This window comes from Curcuma longa, chromosome 3 (assembly GCF_044706935.1).
Source record: "Curcuma longa cultivar G26 ecotype Majalengka, Jawa Barat chromosome 3, ITB_CL_G26_1.1, whole genome shotgun sequence".
NCBI classification, from domain to species: domain Eukaryota; kingdom Viridiplantae; phylum Streptophyta; class Magnoliopsida; order Zingiberales; family Zingiberaceae; genus Curcuma; species Curcuma longa.
In genome coordinates this window covers 9388774-9403652 of record NC_133863.1, presented here as the reverse complement: position 1 = coordinate 9403652, position 14879 = coordinate 9388774, and the positions used below count along the sequence as shown (strand labels likewise).

The following is a 14879-nucleotide window of genomic DNA, read 5'->3' as shown; positions in this document are numbered from 1 at the left end:
TTTTCGATTTACCTCTTCACATATATTTGTAAAGTTAATTGTGTGGGATCACTGAGTGGCATCTTTTGCTGAAAAGGATTTTCAACACTCCTTTTTAAGATGACGTGTCAAACTCCCATTTGTCAGCATATCCACCTGGTGTGAGACGGCGATAGACGATGAACGGACAGCATCTGATGACTTAATTAATCTAACGGTTTACTGTTCCCCTTAAAATTAGCTTGGCTATGATGCTTGCACGGGATCCCGTGGCCGAGGAGACCAGAGGAGCGACGCCGTGGCCATGGAGAGCTCCGCCATCGCCTCCCCTCTCGCCGTCCGCCCAGCCGCCCTCCTCCTCCGCCGGCGCGCCCTCCCCGCCCTCTGCTTCGATGCATTTCCTTCCCCTCGTCCCCGCTCTCCGTCCTCTGCCACCCCATCGCCCCCATCCCCCTCCGCCGCGACCGCATCAAGCTCTCTCTCCCCCTATCCGAGCCTCCTCCGCCTCCCGCGCACAGCTAAATCCGGAGTCCTCTCCAGCGCCGCCGCCTATGCGGCCCTCCCAGGGCATGACGGTCCGTGGAGGTCTCTCCTCAGGCGTGGGCCTGGTGCTCAGGCCTGATGAACCATAAGCTGAAACTTCTTCATCTTAATGAACAGCATGTACCTTGACAAGTAAGTGTTCAAGCAATCCATCCTCTACTTTCTTTCTTTCTTTCTTTCTATCGATATCGACATCCAAGGAAGGGAAGTTCATCATGTGTATGAAAAGCAATCTCATTCTCCGGCGAGCAAAAAACGCTAGCTATATCGAAAAACAAGCCTTTCTGTGTAGTTGAATCGAGGGCCAGGACAGGGAAATTCTCAGCATTCACTCACAAGAACAGGCACAAACAATGAAACCAAGTGAAACAAGCTGCTCTATCTTCGGAAATCTTTCAAGCTTATCCACTATTCTGATACAACAAATGGTTCCACAGTTTATTCACTGCCAAGAATGATCGTAACTTGCCGAAAACTTATCTAAATAGCTCCTCGCAACCTTACACAGAATCGGGTATAGACACAAAACAATCAACAAATGATTTGGTGCTATGGTTCTATCTACGGATGATTGATTATACAGTGTTCTTCTAGTTACCTGCTATGAACAGAATCCCTGATGGAATCAGTGAAGTGAAAATAGTTTAAGACGCCTAACCTTTCTGCAAGGTGATAGATATGGATCTGAGCCATGGCAGACTCCGGAGAGACCGACTCAGGGAGATTAGGAAGGCATTCGGGCGGATGCAAGGCACTGTCCCTTGAAGAATGAAAGAGAGAAAGAGCTGCGCGGCAAAAGATGAACCTGTTTGATAAAATGACAAAATTACATGTTTTATGATCAAATCCAGTGAAATCATCAGCTGAAAATTGGCAGATGATACCTTACAATCAGTCGTCGTAGAAATGGATCAGTTAATACTTGAGCCCAAACCTGATCGAGGGAATTAGATGAACAGAGTGACACTTCCCATTCAGCTAGAGCAGAGGAAAGCAGGTTCTCGGCACTGCTGTATAAATCCTGAAAGTGAATACAAATCTATCAAGAGAAAGGATTTGTGGCGGATACGAAGAATGAACGTCGAGATAACTCACAGCTTCGATATCTGGAGAAAGGCCAACTAAGTGGCAAAATGCCTGCAATGGAGCAGTTAGGAAATGGGTAAACTGGCTTCCACTTGAGGCTGGATTCGTATCAGATACCGACATCGGTTTGTCATGTGAAAGAAGCAAGACGGATGCTTCTCCTCTTTCTGCACCATGAACAATCTGCACAGATTTGCCAACAAGCATTGAGCAAGACTTCTGCCAATCTTAGATATGGAAGAAGTTGCTATACCTTAAATGCTTGGCTATTGTCGCTGTCGATGATTAGGAAAAGCGGCTTTCGTGTAAATGGCACCAAATCTTCAGGATAAAGGTTGTTTGAACCTGGTATATGAGGAGGAATAGTTAGATTATCCTACAAAAGAAGATAATCTAATGCAAGAATTGATGAAAAATACCTCCTGCTCCCTGAGAACCTAAACATATATACTGCCTTAAATTGTCAGTTGAGTTTGTCTGAGACAATGGACTGTCCCTTTCCCATGAAGTATGTGGAGCATAGTTGCCTTTTGAGGATCTTGACTTTCCATAGATATCTTTTTGAATAGGAACATTGAAATCTGGCTTTCCTGCAGACAGTTTGTTTGTGATCATATGAGAAATTTAATCAACATGATACCAGCAGTGCATGAGAGAAACCTGAAGCTGAAAGATAGATTAGCAAAATGCTGTCTGGATTCAGATCTTCAGATATTGTAGCTATTACCTGCACATAAACAATGATGAATGCAATAGCAACAACTCTGGCTATTCTTCCTAGTTCCTACAAACATGCAATAGGAAAAATGTGTAACATCTATGTCCTCTCTTTTTTAACATAGAACAACTCAATTGCTTATTATTCATATGAATAGTAATACAAGTAGAGAAGATGGACCAATTGTTATTGGCACTATACCATCAACACTCACCGCTATCAAATGTGAGACAGAAGGACGATAAATAAGTGCTTTACGGGGATTTGGAGGTAGATCCGGATCGATCATATCAGCAGCTAGGTTTATATCAATCAGTCCTGAGGCTCCACTCTGGTCACTGGAAGCGCCATTTTGACACGGTTCCTTTATAGGAGGCTGGTAGGAGGATCCACTGGGTTCCCATTCCAAGCATTGCAGCATCCTGAAAGTGTCCAGAGTAAGCTCTCCGACCTTAACCTGCAAGGATAAATCAAATTACATGTGTAAGTTAAGAGACTTTGGGGGCAGCTTGATATGATAGCGCTAACAATTCGAATTCGATCCAAGAATCAAATGCTCAAGAAGGTGAGCTCTAACAGAGAAAAATCTACTGACCTCATTCCGGTGGTAGCAAGTCAATATAGCATCTTGCAGTCTCAACACCCTAGTAGAGTGAAATCTTGCTACATATGGGAAAGAGGTTGGGTGAGCATCAAACAAAACGTTGTATCTCAAAGGCCTTGAAGTTTTAGAAGAAGATGCATCAGCTTTAGAAAATCTGGAAATTTCTTGTGCCACTTGCTTCCATTCTTTGAAGTTCATAGCCTGGCAGTACAAACAGAATCATTCAAAAAGAGAGAATGGACACAAGTATCTGGTACAAAACATATTCTTGTTTCTCACTGCTTGCAACACTAGGAGGGTGATCAACTTTAGAAATGACATAACATGACCATGAATACATTCCTAAAAGAGCAAGAAGAACCAAACAAAGATCATCAACTGGAAGGAAAAGCAACTACCAAGCAAAGGGATTATAGGCAACTATGTGAGCAAGTGCTAGTTTTTATCAAGAACCTCACCCAAGCAATCTTTCACATGAAACTTAAAAGGCACCAATAATGTGTCCACAACATTCTCCCTGAATGATCAGTAATAAATTCATGAACAAAGAAATCAGAGGATAACAGATACCAACAATCAAAATGTTCTGTAAATGTGAAAACCTCCCATTTGTGAATTCAAATCAAGCTTTTTGCTTAGCAATATGAAGAAGACTCGATGTCAGAGACTGAGAATTGAAGGACACTATTTCGATAGGAAACTAGTAGTAATTGTCCATGAACCCTAAGACTGTTGGTCTGCAAACTAAAATTTGGGAATTTGTGATGAAATTTTAAGCAAGAATGCAGTGGAAAGGAGAATAAACTACCGGGAAGGCGGCCTTTGACTCTTCTACCAGAGCCCTAAACCGATCGACGAGCTGCCTCACCTCATCATTCCGGTTCAACAGCAGAGCGACGATGAGAAACCGCACCAGGAACCTCAGTTCCTTGTACCTCAACCTAAGATCAGGCGCCGTCGCTGGCACCCTCGCCGCCTCGAAGTATCCCCTGCTCACAATCGCCTCGTAGAACACGTAGGCCTCGAAGAGGAAGCGAACCTCGCTGGTCCTCTGGTACTGCCCGTAGTAGAGCTGCCCGATCCGGGAGGCGACGTCGCCGATCTCCCAGCGCTGGAGCCCGCCCGCGACGAGCTCCCGGCGGCGCTGCTGCTGGAAGTGCCAGAGGCGGGTGTAGGCCTTGAAGGCCTTCCGGCAGTGGAGGAGGTGGAGCGGCCCGCGGGCGGAAGGCGGCAGGTCGCGGACGCGGGCGAACTTACGGTCGGCGGTCTCCACCATCGACCGGAAATCGGCAAGGACTTCGGATGAGTAGGCCCCGTCTATCCCGTCGTCGTCGGCCATGGCACCGGCGCCGGAGCGAAGGAGGTGAAGTGGTCGTCGAAATAGGAGAGAAGGAGAAGAAGAAGAAAAAAAGAGGCCTTTTCACGAGCGCCGCCGCGTCGTCAAACAAGACACGACAAAAGAAACGACGAGGTGGTGGCCCACTCCTCCTTCAGATGCCCCCGCAGACGCAGTCCATCCCATAACATAAATCGACGGTGGGCCCAGGCCCCTGGCGACCATCCCATAATATAAATACCATTTTTAATTAATTTCAATATTTTATAAAAAAGAATATTAATATAATAATTCTTTATGATATGGCAGGACGATGACATCTTATCATCCAGGTATTTCGATAACAACTTAGCATAGTCCAATCAGTCTGACTACGCCTCATTTGACTAGACTAATTGGGGATGTTTGTGATATGACGAGACGATGACACCTCATCAAGGTATCCCTATAATAATTCAGCATAATCTAGTCAGTTGGACTACGTCTCTTTCGACTAGACTAATGGGGATGCTTGTGATACGATTGGATGATGATACCTCATCAAGGATAAAGTCATAAGACCGATTCATTTTTAAAATTAAGAAATCGTAAAACTGTTTCATACCCAAAGAATAAGGAAAATATCTCAAAATATTTCTTAAACAAATATTTCAGAATCTTCATAAAAAAACTAGAATGGATATATTAGAATATTTTCTAAATGAATGTTAATATTTCGGAGATCAACTACTATTAAAAGATAATTCATCTCCATGGGTACAGGTATGCACATATCTATTCTAATTTTTCAAAGTCATTAAACTTCTTCCTCACGCTGAATTCTAACTTGAGCGTCGGAATGACTTGCCGAGACTCCGGTGTCATTTTAACCCTCTTTTTGAGTGCCTTTTAGGTTCTCTTATTTCTCTAGGTATTCTCTTCGAGGAGCGTGCACGTCAGCAATTCTAAATCAATGTTTGAACCATCCACCGGGTATTGGTCAGACCACTTATATGTGGTATTTTTTTTTCTTCACGTTGTAGTAATTTTGCTTTAGCTTATAGCAATTTTAGCTATGTATAAAAATAAAATAAAGGTATTTTTAAAATGATTTATCGAAATAATTAGTGAAATTAATTAATAAATCTTCTAAAAACACTCCATTTTAATTAAAATTTATAGGATCGCGAAACACTCAACTATATCAGAGTCAACGATCGAAGCAATTGCAACAAAGTTTAAAATTTATTTTAATATAATAGTTTTCCATATATAGTAATTTTACTTCGTGTTATAATAATTTATTAAAAAAATTGGTCAACTTTGGTTGATACATCTTTTTCTAGAATTTAAGGTCGAATTAATGATCATGAAGTTCAAATAAATATTTTATAATTTATAATTTGACATAAGAATTAATATATTATTTTTTATTTATTTTATTTTATTTTGATACTTAATTCTTTTACATTCAAAGTTCTGAGCTGTCCTGTTTTGTAAGTCTCCTTGTCTATGAACCATCATCTTTAAATATTTTTAATTATAGCAAAAGAGTTTCATATTATGATCTCACGCCTATATACAAGGAGGATAAATTAAAAAGTTGTAATTGACTAAGAAAAAATATTTTTTTTTATTTTGTCGAGATTCAATCCTTATTCATTATAGTAATATCTATAGTATAGTAGCCAATTCAATCCTGTCTCGAAGCATCGTTAATTATTTTTTTTTAAAAAAGATAGATTTGCTACCTCAACGGTCCCACGAATATGGAGAGAGGTTTATTCAGGTACACAGACATTAGTGCACGACATGATCAATCCCAAGTCATCACCTCCTGAAATCAAACCCTGACTATTACACTAGCAATATCATATACATATATAATAAATATATATAAAAATAAAAATATAATTAATAACGATTAATAATAAAAATATAAAATTATGTGCATATTAATAAAAAATTAGTTTTTTAAACTCGAACTACTACCAAGTACAAACAAGAAGAGACAATTGTATCCTACGAGTATTTATTTGTTGAAAATGTTGTAAAATTTGTTCATTTTCAATTGTGGTAAAAATCTCTTTTTCGATGTATACAACCAAACTGTAATATTCTAGAAATTGTAGGATTTGAACTAACCCATTTAAAGACGGTTAGAATATTAATATAAATTATTAATATATATATATTATGTTACCCGGTCTATGTAACCCGGTATTATGTTACCTGGTCTATGTGACTCGATCTAAGAAATATTACCTATATATATGGCTATAATCTGTATTATTTTGATTAATTCAGAAAACATATGATTATTTTTGACATTGTATCATAACCCTAATTTTGGGTATCGGTTTTTTTTTTCCCGGCGCCGACTCACGCGAACGCGGCGCCCGCGTCCTTCCTTCGCGACTGCCTCCTCTGTGCTTCCTTCTCCTTGGTTTCGGAGAAAGCATTCGCTGTAGCTCACAAAAAAAAAACGAGATTAGAGAGGAAAAGTGCTGCCACCATCGCCGCTGCGGCGCTTCTTAACCTTCTCCTTGGTGCTGCCACCACCATCCCTCCTCTGTTTATTATTGCTTCTTGTGCCGCCGCCACCATTCGGCCTCCTCCGCCGCCGCCGCCGCTAGCAAGGAACAATCTGCCGCCTGCCTAAGTCTCTCTCCTGCCCTGTTCCTCGCCGAACCGAGCAGAGCCGAAGCCGCCGCTTGCCCTCGCCACAACGCCGCCGCCTTCTTCACTTGCAGAAAGGACGAAGAGAGAACCCTAGCGCTGCAGCCCCTCCATCTCGCTGCCTGCCTCATCGGTTGGGCCCAGAGGATGGCAGAGGAGCAGCGACGATGGACCTCCTCCAAGTGCTACCGCGATCTCAGATCATATACTTATCGTCTATGCTACACCTTAAAGGTATTTTTAATTGCTTTTAAAAGGTAGATCCTCTACCTCAATGACCTCTAGAACCGATTCTACAGATATAGAGAGAGGTTCGTGCAAATACATAGGTGTTAGATCGTATGGCGGGATTGACTCAGGTTATCACCTCTTAGAATCGACTCCTGACTATTACGTTAATAATATCATACATCTACCGTCTATACTATACTCTAAGAGCATTTTTAATTGCTTTTAAGTATTCAGTAAAGTGGTTTGATGATGGTGATTAGGACAACTCAAAAAACAATTAATTGCAATTAATTTGGTGGTTAATAAGTACAAATTAGGGGTTTGGTTGGTGTTTAAGTTGACGGTTGGTGTTTAGTGGGAGATAAAATTATTTTGGATATTAATCGAATCGTTATGACAAGTTCGAGAGGACTAGCCATGCAATGCATTGGTCCACTAAATAATTGAGATTTCAATTTTACTCTTTTTTCCCCAAAAAAATAAAATTATTTTAATAATTTATTTTAAGTACTTATTTTTTAAAAAATATATATAAATTGACCATTCTATTCTTTTATATTACCAAATTAGGTGTTAATTTTCTAAAATATTCTTCGAATTAAAAAAATTAAAAAATATATAATTTTGATGATTGCTATGTAAATTGTCCAAATAATTTGGATATTTTAAAAACTAACTATTGCCAAACAAGTTTAGTGATGATTTTCTATTTTCTTTCTAATTTAATTTTTGGAAAAATAAAAAAAATACAATGCAAAATGAAAGAGATAAGTGAATTATTATAGGAGAAAAGTGAATATTGAAAGTTAGTTCTTTCTTGTGTTTCGATACTCTATAAGATTGTTAGATAGATCGAGCGTGAAATAATGCGGAGCTTTGATCTCGAGATTGAAGTTTGTTTGATATAACAAACACTCATTGCGATGTCGTAATATACTTTGGGAGCTTTCGTCTAAAGTACATTTACAAGCAACAATCATCTTGTTTAAGTACGAAACATTAGTTCTATTAACACACCAAAGCTCTCATTGGGGGCAAAGATAAAAAAGACATCTCTTTTTTATCGAATCGAACATCTCATCAAAAGAACATCTCATTTTTATTTTTTTATTAAAAAAGTATCTTATAATTATCTTCTAATATTGTTCTAAGAATTATCTCGTTTATATTTCTAGTTTAAATCCTAAATTAATAGGATACTTTAACTATAACAGTTGTAGTAGCTATAAAATCGTAACTACTATACATACAAAATAATTTTAAATAAAAAATATTAAAATTTTTGAAAGCTTTTAAAAAGTTTTAAATAATATTTTCTTCCTAAAATTAAATCATGTTATATTTGATAATAAATATAGATATTTGAATGAGTTTTGATTTGATATATCCAAAATAAAAATTATGAATTTGTAAAATTTCTAATTGCTACTTACCTTTTTAGTAGACAAATTTAGGGGTGTTATTTTATAAAATACTCCCTAAATTTTGAATATTCCTAATTAATGATAAAAAAAATATGAAAGAGTGCTTTCCCGTCTCGCTTTTCGATCTCTTTATTGTTGCTACTTCGCCATCACTCCACAGCTCATTCTCGAGGAGAGAGAGAGAGACAGCGAGAGAGAGAGAGGGAGAGAGAGAGGGCGAAGGAGCAATGGATCGGAATACGCCGGTGAGGAAGTCGCAGGCCTCCACGGCGGATCTGCTAACTTGGTCGGAGGCGCCGCTTCCGGCGGCTGACCAGGCGACGGCGCCGTACCGACGAACGCTCAAGGTAATGTAGTCCAAGAAATGCCCTAATTTTTGGCTCCTCACGCTCACGCTCGCGTTTTCTGGCAGCCCGCAGGCGGCATTAGCCCCGTGATGTTCGGAGCGCAGTTGTCGGCAGAGGAGGCCGAGAGCTTGAGCAAGAGGTGAGGAATGGCTGATAAAAAAAAGCCTTTTCCCCTTCTTTTCTCGTTTAGGTTTGCTCCTGATCTTGTTTTCGTCTCTCACTCGCTTTGATTTGAGCTCCATGGTGAGAAAATTGTTGCTTTGTTTTCCCCCATTATCGACTTCCTGGATATGACAAGAAGAAAGGGGGTTTTCTCTTAACATTAGGAATCATGTAGCAGTGTAGTAGTTCCGAATGTTGCTGCTGTGTTCTTCTTTTTTATTTATTAATTTCCTAAACAAATTTCTTCTTAACTTTTGACTACGAATACAAAGCATCTTGTAGGAGCTAGTATTAAATGGATATCAAGTCTCTAACTTTGGAAGTTTTTCATAGTTATTGCACGAAAACAAAATGATCTTGTAAAAGGAATTAGTGTTTGGCAAACAATCCTTGCATATCATCTGTAAGTGAAGAAGGATCTAGCAATGCCTGACTTGTTTGGTTCCTGTAGTGAGATAAAGTACTAGTTTAATTGTTTGTAGGTTTGCACAAGAAACAAAATTTCTATGACCTGAAAGATTAAACACAAAATCCAAAAAGTGAAAAGAAATGGTAGAAAAACCTTCAAGAGTCAGCCAGACATTGCATGAAGAAATGAATATCTAAGGACCAGAAGAATAAACAAACCATGATCATTTTTCTAGAATTTTGCACAAAACAAAAGTATTCTGCTACAAACTCATTAGCTTTACATTTCTTTGATTAAAGGGATGAAAAGCAAGTATCTATTTTGATGAAAAGTAGAAATATCAAATTGTTATTCTCAAAAAGGAATTTCAGCTTGTAATTGGTGAAAAAAGAAGGCGCATGGTACCAGTTATCAAACCTAGTTCTGGCGTGGAGCTGTATCTGTGTTTTGTATTCTTTCTTGTTATGCCCCATGGCCATGCACTTTGGAAAATAGTCCATGAGAGAGAAGTTTGGTTGTCATGTGGTGTATTTGTCTGGTATAAAATTTTCAGAAAGTTTTGTGGTCCTATGATACTTCAGAATATCAATTAGCTTTTCATTTTCTATTTATACATCTCTTGTTTTCTTATTGAGTTCCTCACAAGCTTATATATTATTACACTTTGCAGGAAACCCTGTTCAAGTTCAAAACTGAGGGAGATAACTGGAAGTGGTATCTTTGTAGCAAATGGTGAGAATGAGATGACAGAATCTGGTAATGCTGCTTCAAATTCAAACAATAAGACAAGTATAAGAATTCAGGTAACTATTTCTGAATTACATTTGACCTTAGCATTAATTTATATCCTCCCTATTGAAGCTTTTAGTCCTTTTTTATCAGTAGACCGACCACAAAATAATCTACCAATATGCAGAATATAGTCATTTATGAGAAGATAATATTAATGTTGCAAGAAAATTGGCAATATATGCATCTTCAAATGCCTTTACGTTCTTGTAGCCATTATTTTGTAGAGATTAAATCTGTTAAAGTTGTCCATGTGTCTATCAGCAAGCAGTTAGTGCAATTAGCCAGATCTCATTTGGCACTGAAGAAACAGTTTCTCCAAAGAAGCCAACCTCAATTGCCGAGGTAGCAAAGCAACGAGAACTAAGTGGAACAGCTGAAAGTGAATTAGATGCTCAAGTTAAAAAGCAGCTCTCTCAAGCCAAGTCCAAAGAGCTTAGTGGACATGACATATTTGGTCCTCCACCTGAGGTTCCAGTCAGGCTGTTAGCTGCAAGAAACTTGGAACTAAAGGGTACCTTAGATTTTGTCTCGCCACAGCCTCAAAGCATACATACATCAGTAAAAGTAACTAAGGTGAGTGAGCTGATAATTGAGTAAAAAGTAGTTCTCTCAACTTTACCTCACTTCATTGTGCTCATTTTCTACATATTATCTAAGCTTCATACCAGTTCTTTCTCACTGGAAAGCAATTCAGTGAAGAGTCTTATAATTGGATAAAGAAAAGGTCATGTACATGCACCTAATTTCCATGGAATTTACTTTTTAGCAATGTATAAGAAAAATTGTCTTGTTCTACCTCTAGCAAATTTTGAGGAATCAGAATTAAAATCCTTTTTTTGTTGTTTACTTGAAACACTAAATAGAAAATACTGAGCTACATAGTAGCTGATTCATATTGGTGTTTCATACATGTAAAAACAACACTATAATAAGAGTAATAATGTTACATGATTGTTTTCCTTGCTCAGTCACACACTACCTTTCCTTTATATGAGTAATTACTCATCTTTTTTATTCTGACTATTTTTCCTTGTTATTTGCTATCTGTAGCTGCCTGGCAGCACCAGTGATATCACACCAAATGAGGAAACTTTCACCAAGACAACACCAACGATCCACACTCAGAAGTTTCAAGAACTGACAGGCAATGGCATATTCAAGGAAGATGCGCTGCCAGGGTCAGCTGAGAAGCCACTGAGCATGGCAAAGCTGAGGGAGATGAGTGGCAGTGATATCTTCGCCGACGGGAAAGCTGCCTCACGAGAGTACTTTGGCGGCATTCGCAAGCCTCCTGGTGGCGAGAGCAGCATTGCTCTGGTCTAAACAATCTAACCTATGTACTAGCAGCAGTTTGGCTTTCTAATTAAGCCATGAAACATGCCTCTATGGGCTAATTAAACACTCCATGTGCTCGATGATTTGCAATATTGTGTGGTTTTGACTTCTTACATCGAGATTGATCATGCTAAACTTTCTTGATGGATTGCTTTTCTTTGCTTTGGCATTGTAATTACATTGGTTCAGCATCATAATTGCATATGGTTTGTTTTCAAGATCTTAGGTCCTTGCATGGCTTTTCGCTGAACTCAAGAGGAAGCCAAAGGCTACAACCAAAGAAACAAGGAGAAAGGTCGCCAAGGTTGAAGTTTCCTTCCGCCGCAGGTAACACATTCAAGTTTCCCATGTCAAGATTATTCTCTTATAGCATACATAGATACATACAAGTGACTGAACTTGGCTAAGTGTCTGAAAGAATATATTCTCCCTCTACAATATCTAGAAGAATGCAAGGCCATGGTGTTTCCTAGCATTTCACAAAAAAAAGAGACATTCAGCATCTGAACAAACTAATCTTCTCCAACACAACATTGGCATCACTAGCATAGCTATGTGTCAAGAAATTGAGAACATTGAGTCCTTTAAGCCTCATGATTCTCTGAGCTCCTAGTGCCACATGGTGTGGAACCGACAGCGGCTAAAGCAGTGTGAAGATGTACATGTGAATGCAGAGTATGAACCCTAACTTCTTTCAGATTCTTCATTCTGACCCAAGAAGCACTGAAAGAAGAATATCAGAACATTTCTGATGACAATGTTTTTGTCTATACTCTGGTTCATATATCTGTGCTCTGTGAAAGAGATGGATTGTGTTATGATTATGGTTGAAATTGGAATGAAGTATATGTTCTTGTGCCATCTGTAATGCATGAAGTAATGCATGAAGTAATATTCTGTGTCCAATTTTGCACCCTTTAAATTCAAGTCCCAGGCACAATCTGTAGCTAATGTTAAGGGAGACCCTTCAGAATGAATGCTAACAGGCAACAACTCACTACACTTGAAGCTGATTCTGTCTGCCTTCACAATTTCTTTTCTGGTACAAGTGTAATGAACTTCTACTTAAACTTTAGTTCATATCAAAATCTACTTGTGGCATATCGGTAATCTACTCATTTAGTGATGTTCGTATTGTTGGTATTCTACTTTTATGGTGTCAAATGGGATGAGTCACCCACATCCTAGTCCAACCTAGTTAGCACAAGATAGACCATGTCATGTACCCAAGTCAAGCATGAAAACCATGTTGTCTCTGAATGTATGAGATCATTACAACCTTTCCCTATATCTTAAGTTTGTTTAATGTTTTTAGTAACATATAGGCTAACCAAGCCCAAGTTAAGCCAAACTCCAAGCCTTCTAATGCTTCTAATGTTGCCTCCATTGATAGACAAGATTTGAGTTGCTTGCGAACTTTACCGGTTTGAAAATTAGTGAAACTCACTAGTAGTAACCATGACTAACAAAGATGTGTATGGTCCCATAGTACTTCTCATTGACAGTTCATTGATAGTGCACATGTTCTAGTCCTACAAATTCTCTTTTAGCATTTTGTTGTTCAAACTGAAGCAAACTCAACAAGTATTTATCTTGAAAACAGGAAATTCAACATCAATGGATCCAAAAAGAATTGTGGAGATTCTTGCAACAAATACAGAAACAATCAAGCGTATTCGAGTCACTTACCGTGCTCGTTATAATCATGAACTCCTCCATGTCCTCGCTCGAGGACATGATTCTTTCTCTGTAAGTCAGTTTTTTTCTTCATGTACCTGAGTAGTTCACATTATAAGTAGAAGAAACTGGTTATGACAGATCGATCAATGAGTCTAATGATCATCTGACTTGATATAGAGGGCAGCTTACCTTCTAGTGAGCGAAGCTTCCGAGCGAGATGCTGAGATAATAAGAGCAGCACTTTTTGGTAGCAATGCTGACCTTAACACCATCGTCGAAATAATTTGTACACGATCGACTTCTGAGCTGAAATCTTGCGAACAAGTGTATCAGATTAAGTACAACTCCAAACTTGAGAAAGATGTTTCTAACAAGACAAAAGGCAGCATGAAGGAGGTGAGTTTCACCCTCTTTTTCTCTTCGAACAAGTTCATGATTGGCACTAAAAATGAATCAGTGTTCCGCAATAGATTCTGATGGGAGTTCTGAGAAATAAAAAGGAAGAGAGAGCCGACACAAGCTTGGCGATCTGCGATGCAAAGGTACTCTATGAAGCAATAGAAAGTGGAAGATACATTGATCAAAAGAACATAATCCTCATACTGGCAAACAGAAGCACATGCCAAATAAGGACTACATTCTCCTCTTTTAAACAACTCTATGGCCATGAGTTCAAGAAGATTCTGAAAAAGGACAAGTGTGGTGAATTTGGTAAGAATCTACGCATTGTAATTCGATGCATTCAGTCACCTGAAAAGCACTTTGCGAAGCAACTACAAAGAAGATTGATGGTTGGTGATGTACAACCCCTTCTGATAAGAACAGTGGTGTCGCGTTTCAATATCGATATTAAGAGCATAAACAAGGTTTTCACCGCAAAGACTGGTTGGACCCTGGAAAGTCTAATAAGGAATGAATTCTGCAGCAGCAGCAGCAGCAGCAGTCGTGATAGTGATAAGTCGAAAAGCTTGGTCGGCGACCTCCTTATTGCACTCATCAACAACTCCAAGAACATGTCTCACTGAACTTGCTTTGTCAATGAAATATATAGCAATAAAATTGAAAAGAGGAAGAGAAGACTATTACCATAGACAGGTCGAATACTTCTGATGATATTTAGATCTTCGCTAAAGCTGCTCAAAGAGGTTACCGAAATTAACTACCACCAATGCGAATTGTAAATAAAGAAGTTTTAGAAGAAACTTGGAGAGAGAGCAATAGTACTTAACTCATGAATCCAAGCAATGGTTTAAGTTTAAGCTGCAATATAGAAGAGACAGGAAAATGATGATATCCATCCAGTGTTCTGTAGAAGGACAAAAAAGAAGAGACAAACCTGTATTGTCGTTCGAAAAGATTAGAAGAAAATTTTCGCTATCTCTGTGATTTCAGGAGCACCTTCATACTTGTTGCTTTTCTATATCATACACAGCAAAAATAATTATCTTGGCATTCAAAGCTTACCTCAATGCCATCAATCAATGCAGTCTAAAATGACTCACTTGTGAAACTTAAATTCCAGATAACTAAAGTGCACAGATAACATATTGTCAGCAATATGAGACATACTTCACT

General features: G+C 38.8%; 3 protein-coding genes across 4 annotated transcripts; 2 read left to right on the top strand and 1 right to left on the bottom strand.

Moving 5' to 3' along the window:
- Positions 1–900: 900 nt before the first annotated feature.
- Positions 901–4284, bottom strand: LOC141824587 (uncharacterized). Of its 2 annotated transcripts, none has more exons than XM_074711894.1 (9): positions 3739–4284; positions 2922–3131; positions 2541–2783; positions 2269–2335; positions 2028–2198; positions 1862–1953; positions 1618–1791; positions 1407–1543; positions 901–1327 (listed from the first exon to the last, which is right to left on the bottom strand). In XM_074711894.1, exons 1-9 carry the CDS (start codon positions 4267–4269, stop codon positions 1117–1119), a joined length of 1836 nt encoding a protein of 611 aa, XP_074567995.1. In that variant the 5' UTR covers positions 4270–4284; the 3' UTR covers positions 901–1116. The 2 variants fall into 2 exon arrangements, with proteins under 2 accessions (XP_074567995.1, XP_074567996.1); XM_074711895.1 differs by having other exon boundaries at positions 3799–4284.
- Positions 4285–8799: 4515 nt separating this feature from the next.
- Positions 8800–11812, top strand: LOC141824664 (uncharacterized). Its single transcript, XM_074711990.1, has 5 exons — positions 8800–8926; positions 8992–9065; positions 10168–10300; positions 10551–10862; positions 11340–11812. Exons 1-5 carry the CDS (start codon positions 8807–8809, stop codon positions 11610–11612), a joined length of 912 nt encoding a protein of 303 aa, XP_074568091.1. The 5' UTR covers positions 8800–8806; the 3' UTR covers positions 11613–11812.
- Positions 11813–12596: 784 nt separating this feature from the next.
- Positions 12597–14329, top strand: LOC141823648 (uncharacterized). The gene is made up of 4 exons (XM_074710923.1): positions 12597–12666; positions 13228–13373; positions 13482–13700; positions 13775–14329. The coding sequence occupies exons 1-4, from the start codon at positions 12597–12599 to the stop codon at positions 14327–14329; spliced, it is 990 nt and encodes a 329-aa protein (XP_074567024.1).
- The last annotated feature ends 550 nt before the right edge of the window (positions 14330–14879 follow it).